General features: G+C 40.0%; 1 protein-coding gene across 2 annotated transcripts; it reads left to right on the top strand.

Annotated features, from left to right (window-relative positions):
- The first annotated feature begins 1,072 nt into the window (after positions 1–1,072).
- prxl2c (peroxiredoxin like 2C) lies at positions 1,073–14,750 on the top strand. 2 transcript variants are annotated; one of them, NM_001008166.2, is made up of 6 exons: positions 1,130–1,643; positions 2,135–2,203; positions 2,720–2,773; positions 8,767–8,872; positions 10,904–11,035; positions 13,000–14,750. In NM_001008166.2, exons 1-6 carry the CDS (start codon positions 1,449–1,451, stop codon positions 13,125–13,127), a joined length of 684 nt encoding a protein of 227 aa, NP_001008167.1. In that variant the 5' UTR covers positions 1,130–1,448; the 3' UTR covers positions 13,128–14,750. The 2 variants fall into 2 exon arrangements, with proteins under 2 accessions (XP_012815987.1, NP_001008167.1); XM_012960533.3 differs by lacking the exon at positions 2,720–2,773 and having other exon boundaries at positions 1,073–1,643.
- The last annotated feature ends 1,583 nt before the right edge of the window (positions 14,751–16,333 follow it).

The raw sequence follows: 16,333 nt of genomic DNA on the forward strand, positions 1-16,333 counted from the left end.
GCTTTGCTAAATGTCAATTAAGACAGCAACATTTTGCCCTCTAAAACTATGGACCCTGTTGGCCTACTGCTTCACACAAGCACAAAAAAATTACTATAACATGATGATGTCATAAAAAGACGTCTATGACGCCATAGGACAGGTCACAAAAACAATTTGTTATATGGCCCACACCACAGGCATTGACCCGCCACTGACTAACCTCAATTTAAATAGGGATGCCACTGGCCAGTAAGTTATCAGGATGAAAGGTAAGAATTATACTTAAAAAAGTGGGTGTGTTAGGAATTAGTTAGGGTCATATAAATGCCTTTATCTAGCCATCATTTTCAACATATTGATGTTACTGTGCTGTTGTGATGTCACATGTATACAATTCTAACAATAGTGAGTGAGAGTTTAAAAAGCAGCAGCACATAACTCTTTACTTGCCCCTGTGGCTAGTGCCCTTCGGAATGTAATGAGCCATTAATGGGGGGCTTACCAGTAATGGGCATGCAACTGTCTGCTTCTTGCTCAAAGTCATTCCCCTCTTCCCCCTCCTCATCGGGCTGATTCCTGGGTTTCTTGTGGCAAACCATGTCGTTCCTCCGATGAGCTCCCTTGCAGCTCTCCGTTCTGCGCTTCATGTTTGCCCGGGAGTCCTACTCATACTTGGCAGGGGAGTGCCAGTCAGACAGAGAATGGCTTCACCCAGCGCTACGGGCACGTACCGTGCCACTTCTCTTTGCCCTGTAACGCAGTGCCGCCGCTAGATTTCCCGGCTGTCGGTCCCTTCCCTGACAGAGCTCTGCAACTAGTGCCATGCACGGTGCAGCTGTTGTTTGTGATGACAGAGCTGCTTCCCAGCTGATCCTCCTCCCCCTGCTGCTGCTGGCCAGGCCGCTGCTGAGCTTGCTGTACATGGAAACCCTCCGCGCTGCCAGAGCTTTCGGGTCACCATGCCGACTATGCAGCCCGACCCTCCCCTTTCTGCCTCCCGCAGCAGCCTGTCTTCTATACTGAATGGTGGAATAATTAGAGGGAAACCGAGCCTGGGCCAGGGTGACATCTTCTACCGTGGTTGGCTGGCACCCGATGACGTCACGGACAGCGTGTTCACTTTGTTGTGTAGTAGGTCATAGCATTGCGGGATGGAACCTGCGCCTGTCGGGGAGCTTAGTGAGCCCCATGAGGCTGCTGCAGGCTGTTTAATAAGTAGCTTCCTCTAATCACTTAGTTTGCTTCTTTCTCTGGCTAAGGACCCATAAGAAGTTCAATGCTAAAGAGATACAGTGTATCCCTTGCTGCCCAAGTTAGGCCTGCTGGGTATCCGTGACTGAGAAGTAAAGGAGTTAGGAGGGGATTATTTTGTGAGAGCCCCTCCCACACTGGATTCTCCTAAGGGGAGTTGTTAGTTACAGAGGCCTGGGTTTCCTATAGTGAGTTGGGAAGTCGTGGAGGGAGACATGTCAGCCCCTAGCAACCCTGTCACCCAGCAGATCTGTACGGATGAGAAGGGAAACACCGAGGAAGAGTTCGCTGCCCTGTTTCACCCAGACCTGGAACTGGCTGCCGACTGCCTGCTGAGGGACCCACACGGCAACAGCCACCGCTTTGGCGATCTCTACAGGGATCAGAAAACTATTGTGGTGTTGGTGCGGGTAAGAAATCTAAATTATATGTAGGTATATAAAATCTATACATGGAACATACAGAAAGTGTTAAACTGAGTGCCACACCTTCTTCCCACAATGCCATGTAGCGTCCGATTTAGTAAAGTGCGGAGGAAAACGATCACAAAAATCTGCGTCATGTTAACATGTGACTTCACACAACAAAAAGTATTTCTTTCCAGGACTTTCTACCTTCCCAGATATTATAGATCTCCTTCTCACGGAGCATAGATGTAGTTTGTTTATACTTCATTTTTCTCACTTTTTATCGAAAATGTCAGTTTGGCTTAGTATGGAAGTTGCAGTTGCATGGGAATAAGGCTCACAGCAGAGCTGCCATGCTTTCTGTCCTTCATCAAATGAGTGGATTTGACAGGAAATGTCAGAATGTGCAGCTCTGGGCAGTGACATGGTGGCAGTTGGGATACTGTGGCTTGTTTCTGTGTTGCTGAGAGACTAAATGCTTGTGTCTGTTGCAGAATTTCCTCTGTTATACTTGTAAAGAGTATGTGGAAGATCTTGCCAAGATTCCCTCAAGTGCCCTGGAGGTAGGTTTTTACTTGTACTGACTGTTCATTAATGTTTTGCCTGATTTTAAGAATTTCTTTCAAACAATGTTTTATTGTAAGGTATGGGATTCCTTATCCGGAAACCCATTATCCAGAGAGACTCCATTATAACCAAATAATTCAAATTTTTAAAAATGATTCCCTTTTTCTCTATAATAATAAAACAGAACTTTGTACTTGATCCCAACAAAGATATAATTAATCCTTATTGGAGGCAAAACAATCCTATTGGGTTTATTCAATATTTAAATGATTTTTAGCAGACTTAACTTATGGAGATCCAAATTACGGAAAGATCCCTTATCCGTAAAGCCCCAGGTCCCGAGCATTCTGGATAACAGGTCCCATACCTGTGTTATATGCAACTGTGTTCACATCTGGCAAGTTTACATTCTTCCCTATATATAAAGTACAATATATATGCTATGTTTTTAAAACATGCACTGAATTGCTTTGATTTTATTTTGTATTTTTAATGAGATGCCTTTTTTGTAGGATGCAAATGTGAGATTAATTGTAATTGGACAGTCATCATACATACATATTAAGGTAATGTTTTATTATATATAATCAAGTATTTACACTTTATTGTTTTTTTAATGATTTCTTTTAATAGAACACTTGGTTAGTACTACAACATAATTACAGAAAGTCATAGCATTAAATACACATGGGAAAAAAAATCTATCTGTTGTAGTGCTAATGAAATGAGCAGTGCCATTTTCCCTTTGGTTTTTAGTTGGAGGTACCTGACACCACTGGTACAGACAGTTCCCAGTTCAAATATGCACATTAGTGTGTTTTTAGGCTGTGGAATGTATTAGTGTGAGGTTCCCATTAGTCATTGGGAGGTGACAGGAGCGGACAGTCAGTTTCTCTTCAAATTGAAATATGTTGTTGGAGAAACGGCCTGTGTGTTTCATTAACCTTATGACAGAGCATTCCGACCTCAGTGCTCAAAGATTCTGTGGATTTTAAACCCTGAACAGGATTAATTAGAAACAAGTTGTAATAACCATAACATGGTAGTTATGTGAAAATTCAGTGTATTTTGTAATAGAAAATTGCACACCATTCATTATATATACCTTCATATTTAAAATCAAGAATTGTGAGTATGATTAAAAAAAAAAAAAAAAGTTTTTATTGGCACTACTTGGTGACCACAGAAATCTCTGCAGTTTACTGGGTTCTCAGTTCTTACTTAGAAGGCTCACACTATAATGGTGTGTTGTACCTATAACTTCATGTTCTTGAGATTTAGGAAGGATAATGCACAGTATCTAGTAGAATTAAGTCTAAAACAACTGGACTTTTCTGAGTTTTTCTTGAAAATGTTTCACCACTCATCCGAGTGGCTTCTTCAGTTCAAATGACTGGTAGGGAATTCCCCGGTATTTAAACTCTTGATGGTAGTAGAGTCACAGACATCCAATCACAATGGTTCCATTGAACTTGTTCAGTTAGGTGTTAGCTGAAACTGACAGGTGTAAGAAGGTATGATCCAATCACAATGGTACCAAGATTCTCATTGATGAAGGTGTTAATCCTTCAAAGTACATGACTGGAAGTGTGAACTGTTGTGAAACTGCCGGGGTAAGGATGTCAACGCGCCATTGTATGTTGGTGACAAGCGGTGTCTCAGGCCCCCTCCTCTGTTCAGGGATGGTTTTTCCAGGTTGGCATAAATGGCCTCTTTCACACCTCTTTCAAACCATCTGTCCTCTCGGTCCAAAATATGCACGTTACTGTCCTCAAAAGAGTGACCTTTTTCTTTGAGGTGTAGATAGACCGCTGAGTCTTGTCCTGAGGAGTTTGCCCGCCTATGTTGGGACATTCTCTTACAGAGAGGTTGTTTTGTCTCCCCAATGTATAAGTCTGAGCACTCTTCACTACACTGGACAGCATAGACCACATTACTTTTCATGTGCTTGGGTGTTGGGTCTTTCGGGTGCACCAGTTTCTGTCTCAGGGTGTTGCTGGGTTTGAAAAACACAGGAATGCGATGTTTGTTGAAAATTCTCCTAAGTTTTTCTGATGTTCCAGCAACATATGGAATGACTATGTTGTTTCGCCTGCTGTGTTCCTCCCTTCTGTTTGTAGGTCTGGTCTTTCTGTTGGTCTTTGATTTGGTTTTGATGAAGGCCCAGTCTGGGTACCCACAAGTTTTCAGAGCTCCTTTTAGATGTTTATATTCTTTCTCCTTGGCCTCTGCATTGGATGCCACAGTTTCAGCCCGATGATTTAGAGTCCTAATTACACCCAGTTTATGTTCCAAAGGGTGGTGGGAATCAAACAGCAAGTACTGGTCTGTGTGGGTGGGTTTCCTGTATACTTCAATATCCAGGTCCCTCCCCTCTTTGATAACTATAGCACAGTCCAAAAAAGCCAGTTTGCTGTCTTTCAGATCTTCCCTTGTGAACGTGATGTTTTTGTCCACCGAGTTTATGTGTTTGGTGAAGGCTGGAACCTCGCGTTCTTTAATTTTGACCCAGGTGTCATCCACATATCTGAACCAATGACTTGGTGTTGTTCCCTTGAAGGTGTCCAGGGCTTTCTTTTCCACTTCTTCCATGTAAAGGTTCGCTACAATTGGAGACACAGGCGAACCCATGGCACAGCCATGTTTTTGTCTATAGAAAACTTCCTTGTGCTTGAAGTAAGTGGTATTGAGACATAGGTCCAGTAAGGAACAAACTTGTTCTGGGGTCAGCTTTGTTCTGCTGCTGAGGGTGGTGTCTTGTTTCAGCCGTTTCCTCACTGTATCAATTGCCTCGGCAGTGGGTATGCATGTGAACAGAGATGTTACGTCATAGGACACCATTGTATCATCGATCTCCAGCTTTAACTCCTTCACTTTTTTGACAAAGTCCATGGAGTTCTGAATGTGGTGTACTGTGTTTCCAACTAAGGGGGCTAAGATGTTGGCCACGTATTTAGCAATGTTATAAGTCACACAGTTAATGCTGCTGACAATTGGCCTCAAAGGGGCTCCTTCTTTGTGTATTTTTGGGAGTCCATATAGGCATGGAGTGGCTTCGCCTGGGTAAAGGCGACGGTACAAAGCTGGACTGATGACCTTTTCCTTCTCAAGGTGCTGCAAGCAGTCTATAACCTTCTTCTTGTAGTTGCTTGTTGGATCTCTCTTGAGTTGCTCATATGTGTCTGAATCGTTGAGCAGTGTGGACACTTTGGCATGGTAGTCTGATGTATTCAGTACCACTGTACACCTTCCTTTATCTGCTGGCAGGATGGTGACACTTGAGTCCTTGGCAAGTGATGTCAGAGCCCTCCTCTCTTGCAGACTTAGATTGGAAGGGGGAGCTTTAGCATTAGCTAGGGCTGCTGATACTTTTAACCGGATGTTTTCAGCCTCATCCACTGGTATCTTATTGTTGTGGATGGATGATTCTGTGGCTGTGATGAAGTCTACCACTGGTACATACCGTGGGGCCACTGCAAAGTTCAGCCCCTTGGCTAAGACATCCTTCTCTGGTTCTGTGAGTTCCCTGTCTGATAAATTCTTTACCCACAGATCCTTGATGTTCTGGCATGTCTTGTTTTCATCTTCCTTCCTCCCTGTTGATTTGTCTGTTCGCTGGGTGTTGTTGGTACGTGATAATAAACTGGTGAATTTGTTTATTTGCCTCTCCTTGCCCTTGGCATGTTGTGCAAGTTGCGCCCGCTCTGTGAATTCAACCACTCTTTGCAACGTCAGCACCGGTAGTTTTGCTGTCAGTCTCTGTTTTGCATTATCAAATTTATGAACCAGGACCTCAATTGAGAAGTTAGTCTGCCTCACCCGTTCATTTAACAGTTGTTTCTGGGCTTTCTGAAGGATCACCTTGGCCCTGTGACCTTTAACCGAAGAACCCAGACGTAGGCTGCATGGTGTGATTCCCTGATATCGGCATCGTAGGTTAAAACGAAGATGGTTTCTGTAATCCGCAAGTTTTCTGGCCGTCCTCTCATATTCCCGTACCAATTTTAGGGTATTCTCCCCAAATTGAGTAGCAATATGTCTATGAAGATTCTCATTCATCCAGGTCATGATATACAGTATCTAGTAGAATTAAGTCTAAAACAACTGGACTTTTCTGAGTTTTTCTTGAAAACGTTTCACCACTCATCCGAGTGGCTTCTTCAGTTCAAATGACTGGTAGGGAATTCCCCGGTATTTAAACTCTTGATGGTAGTAGAGTCACAGACATCCAATCACAATGGTTCCATTGAACTTGTTCAGTTAGGTGTTAGCTGAAACTGACAGGTGTAAGAAGGTATGATCCAATCACAATGGTACCAAGATTCTCATTGATGAAGGTGTTAATCCTTCAAAGTACATGACTGGAAGTGTGAACTGTTGTGAAACTGCCGGGGTAAGGATGTCAACGCGCCATTGTATGTTGGTGACAAGCGGTGTCTCAGGCCCCCTCCTCTGTTCAGGGATGGTTAACAGAGGAGGGGGCCTGAACAGAGGAGGGGGCCTGAGACACCGCTTGTCACCAACATACAATGGCGCGTTGACATCCTTACCCCGGCAGTTTCACAACAGTTCACACTTCCAGTCATGTACTTTGAAGGATTAACACCTTCATCAATGAGAATCTTGGTACCATTGTGATTGGATCATACCTTCTTACACCTGTCAGTTTCAGCTAACACCTAACTGAACAAGTTCAATGGAACCATTGTGATTGGATGTCTGTGACTCTACTACCATCAAGAGTTTAAATACCGGGGAATTCCCTACCAGTCATTTGAACTGAAGAAGCCACTCGGATGAGTGGTGAAACGTTTTCAAGAAAAACTCAGAAAAGTCCAGTTGTTTTAGACTTAATTCTACTAGATACTGTATATCATGACCTGGATGAATGAGAATCTTCATAGACAAGGATAATGCAGTTTCCATATAGTATGCATAAGATTGGGTGTAACTGAAAAGTGGTCAGGGCCTATCAGAACTGTGTCTTTCCTTTCACTAAGCAATCCCTTGTGCTTCTGTATTCTTCAGGCATTGGCATTGATGGGAAATTGTGCAGAAATATGGGTTAAAAAAAGAGGCTTGCTTATGCAAAAAGAAAAGAAATTTTTTGCACAACCATCACTCTGTTTCAGCTTTAAGAATAGTCCCAAATGTGTGATACTGAGTAGAGCTGGTGTTTACAGTAATTTTAAAGTGAAAGTGTTTTAACTTTGCTTACTGGTTGTGATACTGTAATCTGTTCAGAATATTTGTTCAACTGCAGACATGTTTTGGTGCTAGGTTAGTATAATCGAAGTCAAGGGCAAGTCTCACTTCCTGGAAGATATTTTTGTCATGCAGGAATAGATTGTTAGCAAACTGTAAATACTCGTAAAATATATTTCTGGCCAGAGAAAAAGATTTTTTTCAAAAATATATCTGACCCCAGTAAACCACAGCCTTAATATAATGCACAACATGCCAGCATGTACAACATGTAGCTTTAGTAAATGTATAGGACCTATTATCCAGAATGCTTGGACCTGGGGTATTCCAATAGCTGTATTCTAAAGAAGAGCTGCTATTTGTTAACCATATGCTTTTATATTTTGTATTGCTAAAATTGCACAGTAATCATTTTAAGATTATGTTTCTACATGGCACAGCATAGCATTACAAGTTAATAAATATATAAGTAAGTTAAATAACGGCACAGTATTTCAGTTAGTGGGAACTAATAATGTTTATGTTAGGCTTATGGCACATGAGGGTGCTCATTTAGCATTAACAGGCAACTGTGTAATGGGGTGGTAACTTATAGCAACCAATAAATTTTTTTGCCTTTGCTGTTGTACCTGCAGGAGCCTAAAAAATTTAATGATTAGTTGCTATGGCTCAGGTGCAGAGTTGTTCAGTCAGGGGCGGGCCAAGCCGACCGGGCGCCCTAGGCAACCCGGTCAGCCACCTCGCCCCTGCACCTTCCTCATTCGCCCCCCCCCCTTTGGCGCGCATGCGCAGTTGAACACGGGGGGTGGGGTTCGCGTTGTGATTCAATGGATCGTTTCCCCCACCGCGCAAGGACAAGCGGCGGGGGCAATGACTAAAGAGAGCGGACTAGGGGTAGGCAGGAGAGGCTGCCTGGCGCCCCCCAATCGTTGTCCCTAGGCAGCTGCCTCTTCTGCCTACCCCTAGTTCCAGCCCTGTGTCCAGTGTTCATAATTGAACCCCAGTATGTTTTGGCCACCACTGTAATGCAGTGAAAAACAGCTGCGGACAAAATACCCCTTTACCCACTGGGCACAGGAGGAACTCTTCATTATGACTGGCGCTGTTTTCCACTGGACAAGGCCTAAAGGTAAAATAAAGTGAGGTGTACACATTTTAGCAGACCTTATTGCATTGTATCACAAAAAGAAATGAATGAAATTTCAGCATAAAGGACACACGCTCAATGCCTGCTTATTAGGTGGTCTGTCCTATATTAAAAACATAATTCAGACATTAATTGGACATTATTCTAGGATTTTTTTAAGGGTAAAAAGAACAAAATCAACTGCTTTTATTTTTGTTTGCTTTTTAGCATTTTTGCTCCTTAACGAGTTATCCTTATGATATGTACGTTGATACTGACAGAGAAATTTATTGTAAGTTGGGAATGATGAAGGGCGAAACCTCAACTTCTTCAGGTAATAACTTTTTTATAAAAACACTTGAAAACTTGTGAAAAACATGTGAACACTTTAAATACATTTCTCATGACACCATATTTGTGCCAGTGTATAACACTGTACCACTGAACGATCAGGGCATTGGCTCTTGGGGAGATTTAGAATATTCAATTGATGCAGCAATTAATATCTCCAAAGACAGGGTACAAAAAGCTTAATTTGCCCCAGAACACTTTTGCTTGCTTGCTTTTCAGGCGATTGTTGCTCAGAATGTTGATGGAACGTTCAGGATAACCCCATGTTCCATTGCCTTTTTGTTCCATTGACATTTTGACTTTGCTTATCTCCACTAAAGGCCTACAACAACTGTCTTATCTGCAATCCAAATGTGGTCTATATTAAAATTTGAACAGCAACCGTAGTGCCTTACTTGTTTAATTTTTATTAGTTCTTTTGAGGTAAACATTACTTTTGCAGGCAGAGTTGGACCAATGCAAGCCTCTGGCTGTCACCACTCCCTCCTCCCACACTCTGGTGCTGCACCAGAGGAAGGACCCCAGAGGTCCGAAACATGTAGTGCTATGCATCTCTAAACTAATAAACAACACAGAACGCATTTGGCTCTCCAGTGGATTTTTTTTATTTTTACATGGTACCTACTAGTAGACCTGGCAAAACCTACACCATTGTGATTGAGCCTCTTTACTGAGTTTCACATTTTGTGGCACACCAGTTGTATTTTTCTTTTTGCCTTTGCAAAAAGCAAGAGGAACCCTGGAAGTAACTTTCAGCTGCTCCAGGGACCTAGACACATTGAACAAGAAGTCAGCGCAAAACATCTTGGAAAAAGCTGCTGGCAACAAATCCGGATCACCACTCAAATGAAATTTATGATACTAAATATGTATTAAAAGCATTCCTTTGTTTATTCTTTTACACAACAATACATAAAAGCCTTACTCTTTTTGTGCCACACAGGGGCACTTAATCATAGGCTCACTGAACAAGCATATTGGCACAATGTGCAGGTAACTTTATAAACCATGTTTAAATGCATTTGAATTTGTGCACTTCAGGTGCACTTGGGTTTAAAACTCTTTATTTACTATCACTTTAGTTTATTAAAACCATTAAGTGCCATAAGTCATCAATATGGTGCAAGCCATTGCAATATGGTAAGAGTTTCCAAAATATTGTAATTTAATCAAGTGCTACTTCGGGCACTGCTTTAATCAAAATTTTATATGGTGCGATGATACTATTCATTTGAAATTATATTTACCCTTTTCTTCCTTTTAGTTGTATGTGAGATGTCTCTCACTAGAATTGTTAGATACTGTACCTTAAAATTTAAAGGGTAAACCCCTATCTGCAATAATAATATAGATATCAAATTTATCATTTGACCATAAACATTCCATATGATCATTTTTCATGAATCTCATTATACTTATTTTTTTATGAACTAATTATGTAGGCATCATACACCCAAAATGATGTAATAATATTATGAAGATGATAATTACCTGCAGATGGCATTGTTAGGTTATTATTTCTGGACTTTTATTGAAGATCAGTATATAGTTTGTGCTAGTTTATTGCTGCCTTATACTCACAGCACATTTTAATTTGCACCTCATTGGCCAGCACAACATTTGATAATGGCACTTTACCAATAAAAGATTAATGGAAAATGAATCTCAGTGCTGAAACCACAAAAAGAATAACTAATAACTACCATTATACTGCAATATGTTATGTTATTTCTACTCTTCAGCCTGTGCAAACTATGGGCTTCGTAAACTGCCATGCATATCCAGACAGTAAGAACTAATCTCATGTATATTATTGCAAATATGAGCTGCAGGTGTGCTCAATGGAAATTATGTGTTAGCTATGATAATAATAATAATACAGTGTCCAGTAACATTAACATAACTTTACAATGTGCCATAGAAATTAATATAACAACGTAAAAAAGGCACATAAATTAATATGTGGTATTTGCTAGTGTGCAGTGATGAAACTGAGTCGTTGTATATATTCTAGGCAAAAGTACTCATGTCAAGTCAAACATCATCAGTGGAAGCATTAAAAGTGTTTGGAGGGCAATGACCAGCCCTGCATTTGACTTCCAAGGAGATCCAGCTCAGCAAGGTGGTTCACTTGTTGTTGGTCCAGGTAAGAACAGTGAATATAAATAATAAGGTGTATTTATTTAATAGACACAGTGTTCAAAGTGCAGTTTTTAGATATAAATCAACATGTTTTCTTCCTACAGTTCAGTGTATTTTCCAGAATTCCAGCATCTGTTGCATCTGCTGCTAAACCGCACAGTGAGGGTAGTTTATAAACACTGGGCAAATTTGCCCATCGGCAGTAACTCATAGCATCCAACCAGTGTTTTTTAGCCAGCTACAGATTGATGAAAACACACATCTGATTTGTTGCCATGGTAAATTGCTCAGGTGCAAATTTGCCCAGTGTTTATAAATGATCCCCAGTGTGTCAAAACAAACATAATTGTATGTGTGCATTTCTGTTAAATGGGGGCATAGCATTAATGTCCACTTCTCTGTGCGCATGTCTGACGTACTTATTGATGCAACATACAAAACCATAGAATTACACTAGGTAGCACTAGTGTTTCTGAGTGTCATTTGGTGCAGTTTGCACTTTTGACTAATTTGATAACTTGTCACTTCTTTCAGAAGAGGTTCAGTAACTCTTAGCACAAATATGCAGAACTGCAATCAGCATGTTTGGATTCAAATACCTTAAATAAATAACACCAATTCATGCACTCCATTGTTTCCCAACTGCACCTGCAGTCATAAGTAACCCTTAATTACTCCACATCTGCAAAAATCATTGGTAGAATTATTTGTTACTCTGTTAAACATGGTACAGAAAGGTTTATGTATTTGTAGGGATGATTTCTTAAATTTGCACAGTCCTACGTCCACTGACTTCCTTTTCCCTTTCATTTGAGCAAATGCTTTGTCCGGTGTTTCTGCTGATAGGCAGGAATTGCTCAGAAACAAATTCACTATTTCTGTCACTACTGCAGACATATCTGTCACAGCAAATGTCCTTTTCATAAAAATGAGAAGAGCTGTTGACTAACATTGAAGTTGTGATTGGTGGGGTTCTTCCACACAGAATCACTGAAATTTAAACCACCAGTGTGCCATTTTTTAATTTAATTTGTATTCTGGCATTGTATTTTCTTATTTGGCAAGAGTTGTGATTGGTAGGGTTCTTCCACACAGAATCACTGAAATTTAAACCACCAGTGTGCCATTTTTTAATTTAATTTGTATTCTGGCATTATATTTTCTTATTTGGCAAGATAATGTATTATTTATACTTGGCTTTTTCATAGCAATTACATTTACAAATAACTGTTGAAAATGTGTAATATATGTATATTGGAAAGTTGCTCAAAAATACATTTTCTTTCACTATGCAGAAAATAGTTTTTGGTTGGTACCCAATTGATCCAATAGATATGTGCTGACACAATGCACTGCAAACCCAGTTATTGTGAGCTGAAAGTTACAACAAGTTTTGGAATACATAGCTTTATCAAATGAACTAAAAACAATGGCAGACCAGTAAACCAGGTGCCAACTCTTAAAACTGTTACAGTTTGGTCCATCGGTTGATACATTTCTCATCAGCATAGGAGGAATGTCAGCAGTAAATGTATTAGGTGTTACAGTTGACTTTAATAAATGTCAGTAAGCATGATCAACAGTAGTATTGGGCGGGCTGGCCGAAAACCCATGGGTCGGGCTGGTTTGGGTTGACATTTGTGCAAGATTTGTGAGCTGCAAGTGAGTTTGGGCTGAGCTCTCTTTGAGCCCTCTCTGCCCACATCTGTACTCTGCCCCTCTTTTGCCTTTGGCAGCCTCTTTTTATAGGCGCATGCCTGCACTGCACCCTTTGTGATGTCAGAGATGGGGTGAATCGGGTGCGGGCCTATAAATAAAAATTATTAAATAAAAATTATTTAAATAAACCCAACACAATTCTATAGCAACTAATATGGATTCTTGCTAAGCTAGTTAAAATCAAGTGCAAGTATATTATATGTAGAAGTTGTAAAAATGCTTAATTGCTGTATTTTTATTTTGTTTTAGGTAACAGAGTTCACTTTTTGCATCGTGATATGAATAGACTGGACCAGGCTCCCATTGGTTCACTGTTGCAGCATGCAGGAGTACAAGGAGTTCATTTTGGTGACAGATCTGTCATAATAGATGTGTAAAGGGCCTATTGTGTAAAACTTGCCTTTGGTAGCCAATCATCTAGACCAGAGGCAAGATTTTACAGCAAGATAGAGTTGGGACCCTTTTCTCAACACTGGGAAAATTTGCACATAGGCAGTAACTCACAGCAACCAATTCAGTATTTGCTTTCTTTGTCCTTCCTGGGTACAAATTTGCCCAGTGTTGCTAAATTAGCCCTAATACTGATCAAGAAAACTGCAACTTGGAGATGTTTATATAGAGGTTTATTCTTTTGTTTTGTTTGTACAATTATGTAAAGTTCAGAGGCAGTAAATGCATACAGTTTGTAGTGCTATTACCAGCAACAACTGTAAGGAAAATGACTTCCACAGCATAAATTTAGGATCACTGCAAGTAAAACTCATTACTTGGGGAGATCTAGCTTAATTGCTGGAAAATGCAGGGAGACAATTTCCCACGGTCTGATTCTGATTGCCAGAAGTAATATTATATGCTATGGCAAGTTATTCTTGGGAGATTTGTTGCCTGCGGCAGCGCAGATTTAAAGGGCATGTAAAGTCAAAAATCATAATCCTTGTGCATGTTATTAAGACCAAATGAAATAAATTTGCACTATACACCCAATTAAAAATTCTCTACCGTTTTTTAATTAAAAGCCTTTGTATTTTGCATCTTATGCTATTCCCTTAAAATTAGCTCTGATCACAGCTCCTGGAAACCTACAGGGTCAGTGGCCATCCTGAAGTGAAAACAACAGGGTTCTGCTCTGTAATAGATTTGAAAAATAAAAACAAAAGCAGGGACTGTGATATATCAGACTTGAAAAAAACAGAAGTTTGTTTACTGAATTATCATTGGTCAGTTGCTGATAGGAGCAAGTCAGGCACAGATAAGGAAGTGAAACATGAGCAAAGAGTGAAACACGCTTATTCCCTTTTACAGGACTACAGAGCTCGAGTTAGTTGTGTTTTAACCTTGATTGAACTGCTTTGCCATGTGATTTTTGTTTTAGTGCTTTCCTATCTTAGGTCTATATATAAACACTGAGTTAAAGGAGAAGGAAAGGCATTTTTGCATTTTACTGCCAATAGATTAGCTGCATGAGTGCCACCTAGAACACTATATTTATTCTGCAGAAAGTTTACCATACCTGAGTAAAGAGCCCTAGAAGCTCCCTCCGTTTGTTTAAGATAGCAGCTGCCTCTTACCATGTGCCATTGCCCTTAACATTTTCTGTAAGGACAATTTAAGTATGCAGTTTGTTCTCCAAGTCCTAAAATGAAAATTACCCCACAGAAGCCTTTAGCTTATTTCTGCTGAAAAAGGTATGGACATTTAAAGCATTAGTACAGGTATGGGTTCTCTTATCAGAAATCCTGTTATGCAGAAAGGTCCAAATTACAGGAAGGTCATCTTCCATACTGCCCATTTTGAGCAAATAATTTGATTTAAGATTGCCGTTGTCTCTGTAATAATAAAACAGTACCTTGTACTGGATTGTAACATAACTGCATGAATCCATACTGGTGGCAAACTCCTATTGGATTTATTTCATTTTTATTTTTTTATATAATGTTTATAAAATAATAAACAAGAAGTATAGATCATGTATACTTAACAGAATGTTATATAGGATTTTATATACCAGCTGTACTGCCTGACTCATTTGTTATGTTTTGATAACGTTAGGAAAGTAAAAACAAAGAAAATCAAAACCACAAAGCACTTACGACCATGGTGGAGTACCCATTGCAGATCGAGACTCAAGCAAAAAAAAAAAAAAAAAATAGATCTAAATACTAAGGCATATCTCTTAGCAATTCCAGATCATAAAAAATAAGTCCACGTAACTTTATTATTTTCTCTGAGGATTATATGCAGTGTGGCCTGTGGGCCCAGGTTTCCCAAATTTTAAAGTGATATTGACACTAAAAAATGACTCTTCAAAATATTAATGTGCATTAAAAGTTAGGTCATGTTGATAATTTTTCAATAAACTTGCTGCATGACAACTTTATGTCACAGGTTGTTGAGGAGCCAACCAAGCTATATTGGATCTAGTGTTCTCTAATGACCCAGAATGTATAGCAAATGTGCAAGTGGTTGAACCCCTGGGTAACAGTGACCATAATGTTATTTTATTTGGTGTTTGGTGCAGGAAACAAATTTACACTGGGGCAACAATGAATTTTAGAAAAGCAAATTTTAGATCCTTAAGGGCAGCGCTTCAGGGCATAGACTGGGGCATTATGTTTTCTGAAAAAAACAGAGCAGAAATGGTTGTCATTTAAAATGAAATTAAATCATTACTGTTTTCAGTTTATTCCATTGATAAGAAAAAGTAGAAGTGTTAAGAATCACCCTATGTGGCTTAACTCTGAGGTAAAGAAGTTAATAGGGAAACAAAGGAAAGCTTTTAAGAAATATATGTCAGAGGGGACAGAAGCTGCATTTAATGAATATAAACACTATAACAAGTGTTGTAAAAAAGCAATCCGGAAGGCAAAGATAGAAAATGAGGAGCGCATTGCGGCAGAGGCCAAAACTAACCCCAAAACGTTTTTTAAGTATATTAATAGTAAAAAGATGCAGGTTGAGGGTGTGGCCCCTTTGAGTTATAGTAACAATATGGTTACAGCGGATACAGAAAAGGCAGATGTGCAAAACCAGTTCTTTTCTTCTGTGTATACAGTAGAGGAGCCAGAGTGCCAAGTCCCACCCAATAGCTGCACTGTTGCCTCAGCTCCAACTACGCTGTGGTTGACAAAGGACATGGTGCTTAAAGGGTTACACAAGATAAATGTGAACAAGGCACCTGGGCCAGATGGAATACACCCTCGGGTACTGAGAGGGCTTGGGTGAGATTTACAGTGGCCTCTGTTTCTGATATTCTCAGACTCGCTTTTATCAGCTATGGTACCTATGGATTGGAAGAAGGCTAATGACATTCCTATATTAAAAAAGGGAGTAAGATCTCAGCCTGGCAATTATAGGCCTGTAAGTTTGACATCCGTGGTGGGCAAGTTATTTGAAGGCTTGTTAAGGGAGCACATACAAAATTATGTACTGGAGAATGCCATTATGAGCAGTAATCAGCATGGCTTTATGAAGGACAGGTCATGTCAGACCAATTTAATTGCTTTTTGTGATGAGGTGAGTAAGAAGCTGAACAGTGGGGATGCAGTAGATATAATCTATTTGGATTTTGCCAAAGCATTTGATA

The sequence above is a fragment of the Xenopus tropicalis genome, chromosome 1 (genome assembly GCF_000004195.4).
Source record: "Xenopus tropicalis strain Nigerian chromosome 1, UCB_Xtro_10.0, whole genome shotgun sequence".
NCBI classification, from domain to species: Eukaryota; Metazoa; Chordata; class Amphibia; order Anura; family Pipidae; genus Xenopus; species Xenopus tropicalis.

Bases quoted from the DNA above. Each gene is read 5' to 3' on its own strand.
- prxl2c (NM_001008166.2), top strand. From the start codon at position 1,449: ATGTCAGCCCCTAGCAACCCTGTCACCCAGCAGATCTGTACGGATGAG. The intron at 1,644-2,134 runs GTAAGAAATCTA...TGTCTGTTGCAG, and splicing joins CTATTGTGGTGTTGGTGCGG to AATTTCCTCTGTTATACTTG. The intron at 2,204-2,719 runs GTAGGTTTTTAC...CCTTTTTTGTAG, and splicing joins TTCCCTCAAGTGCCCTGGAG to GATGCAAATGTGAGATTAAT.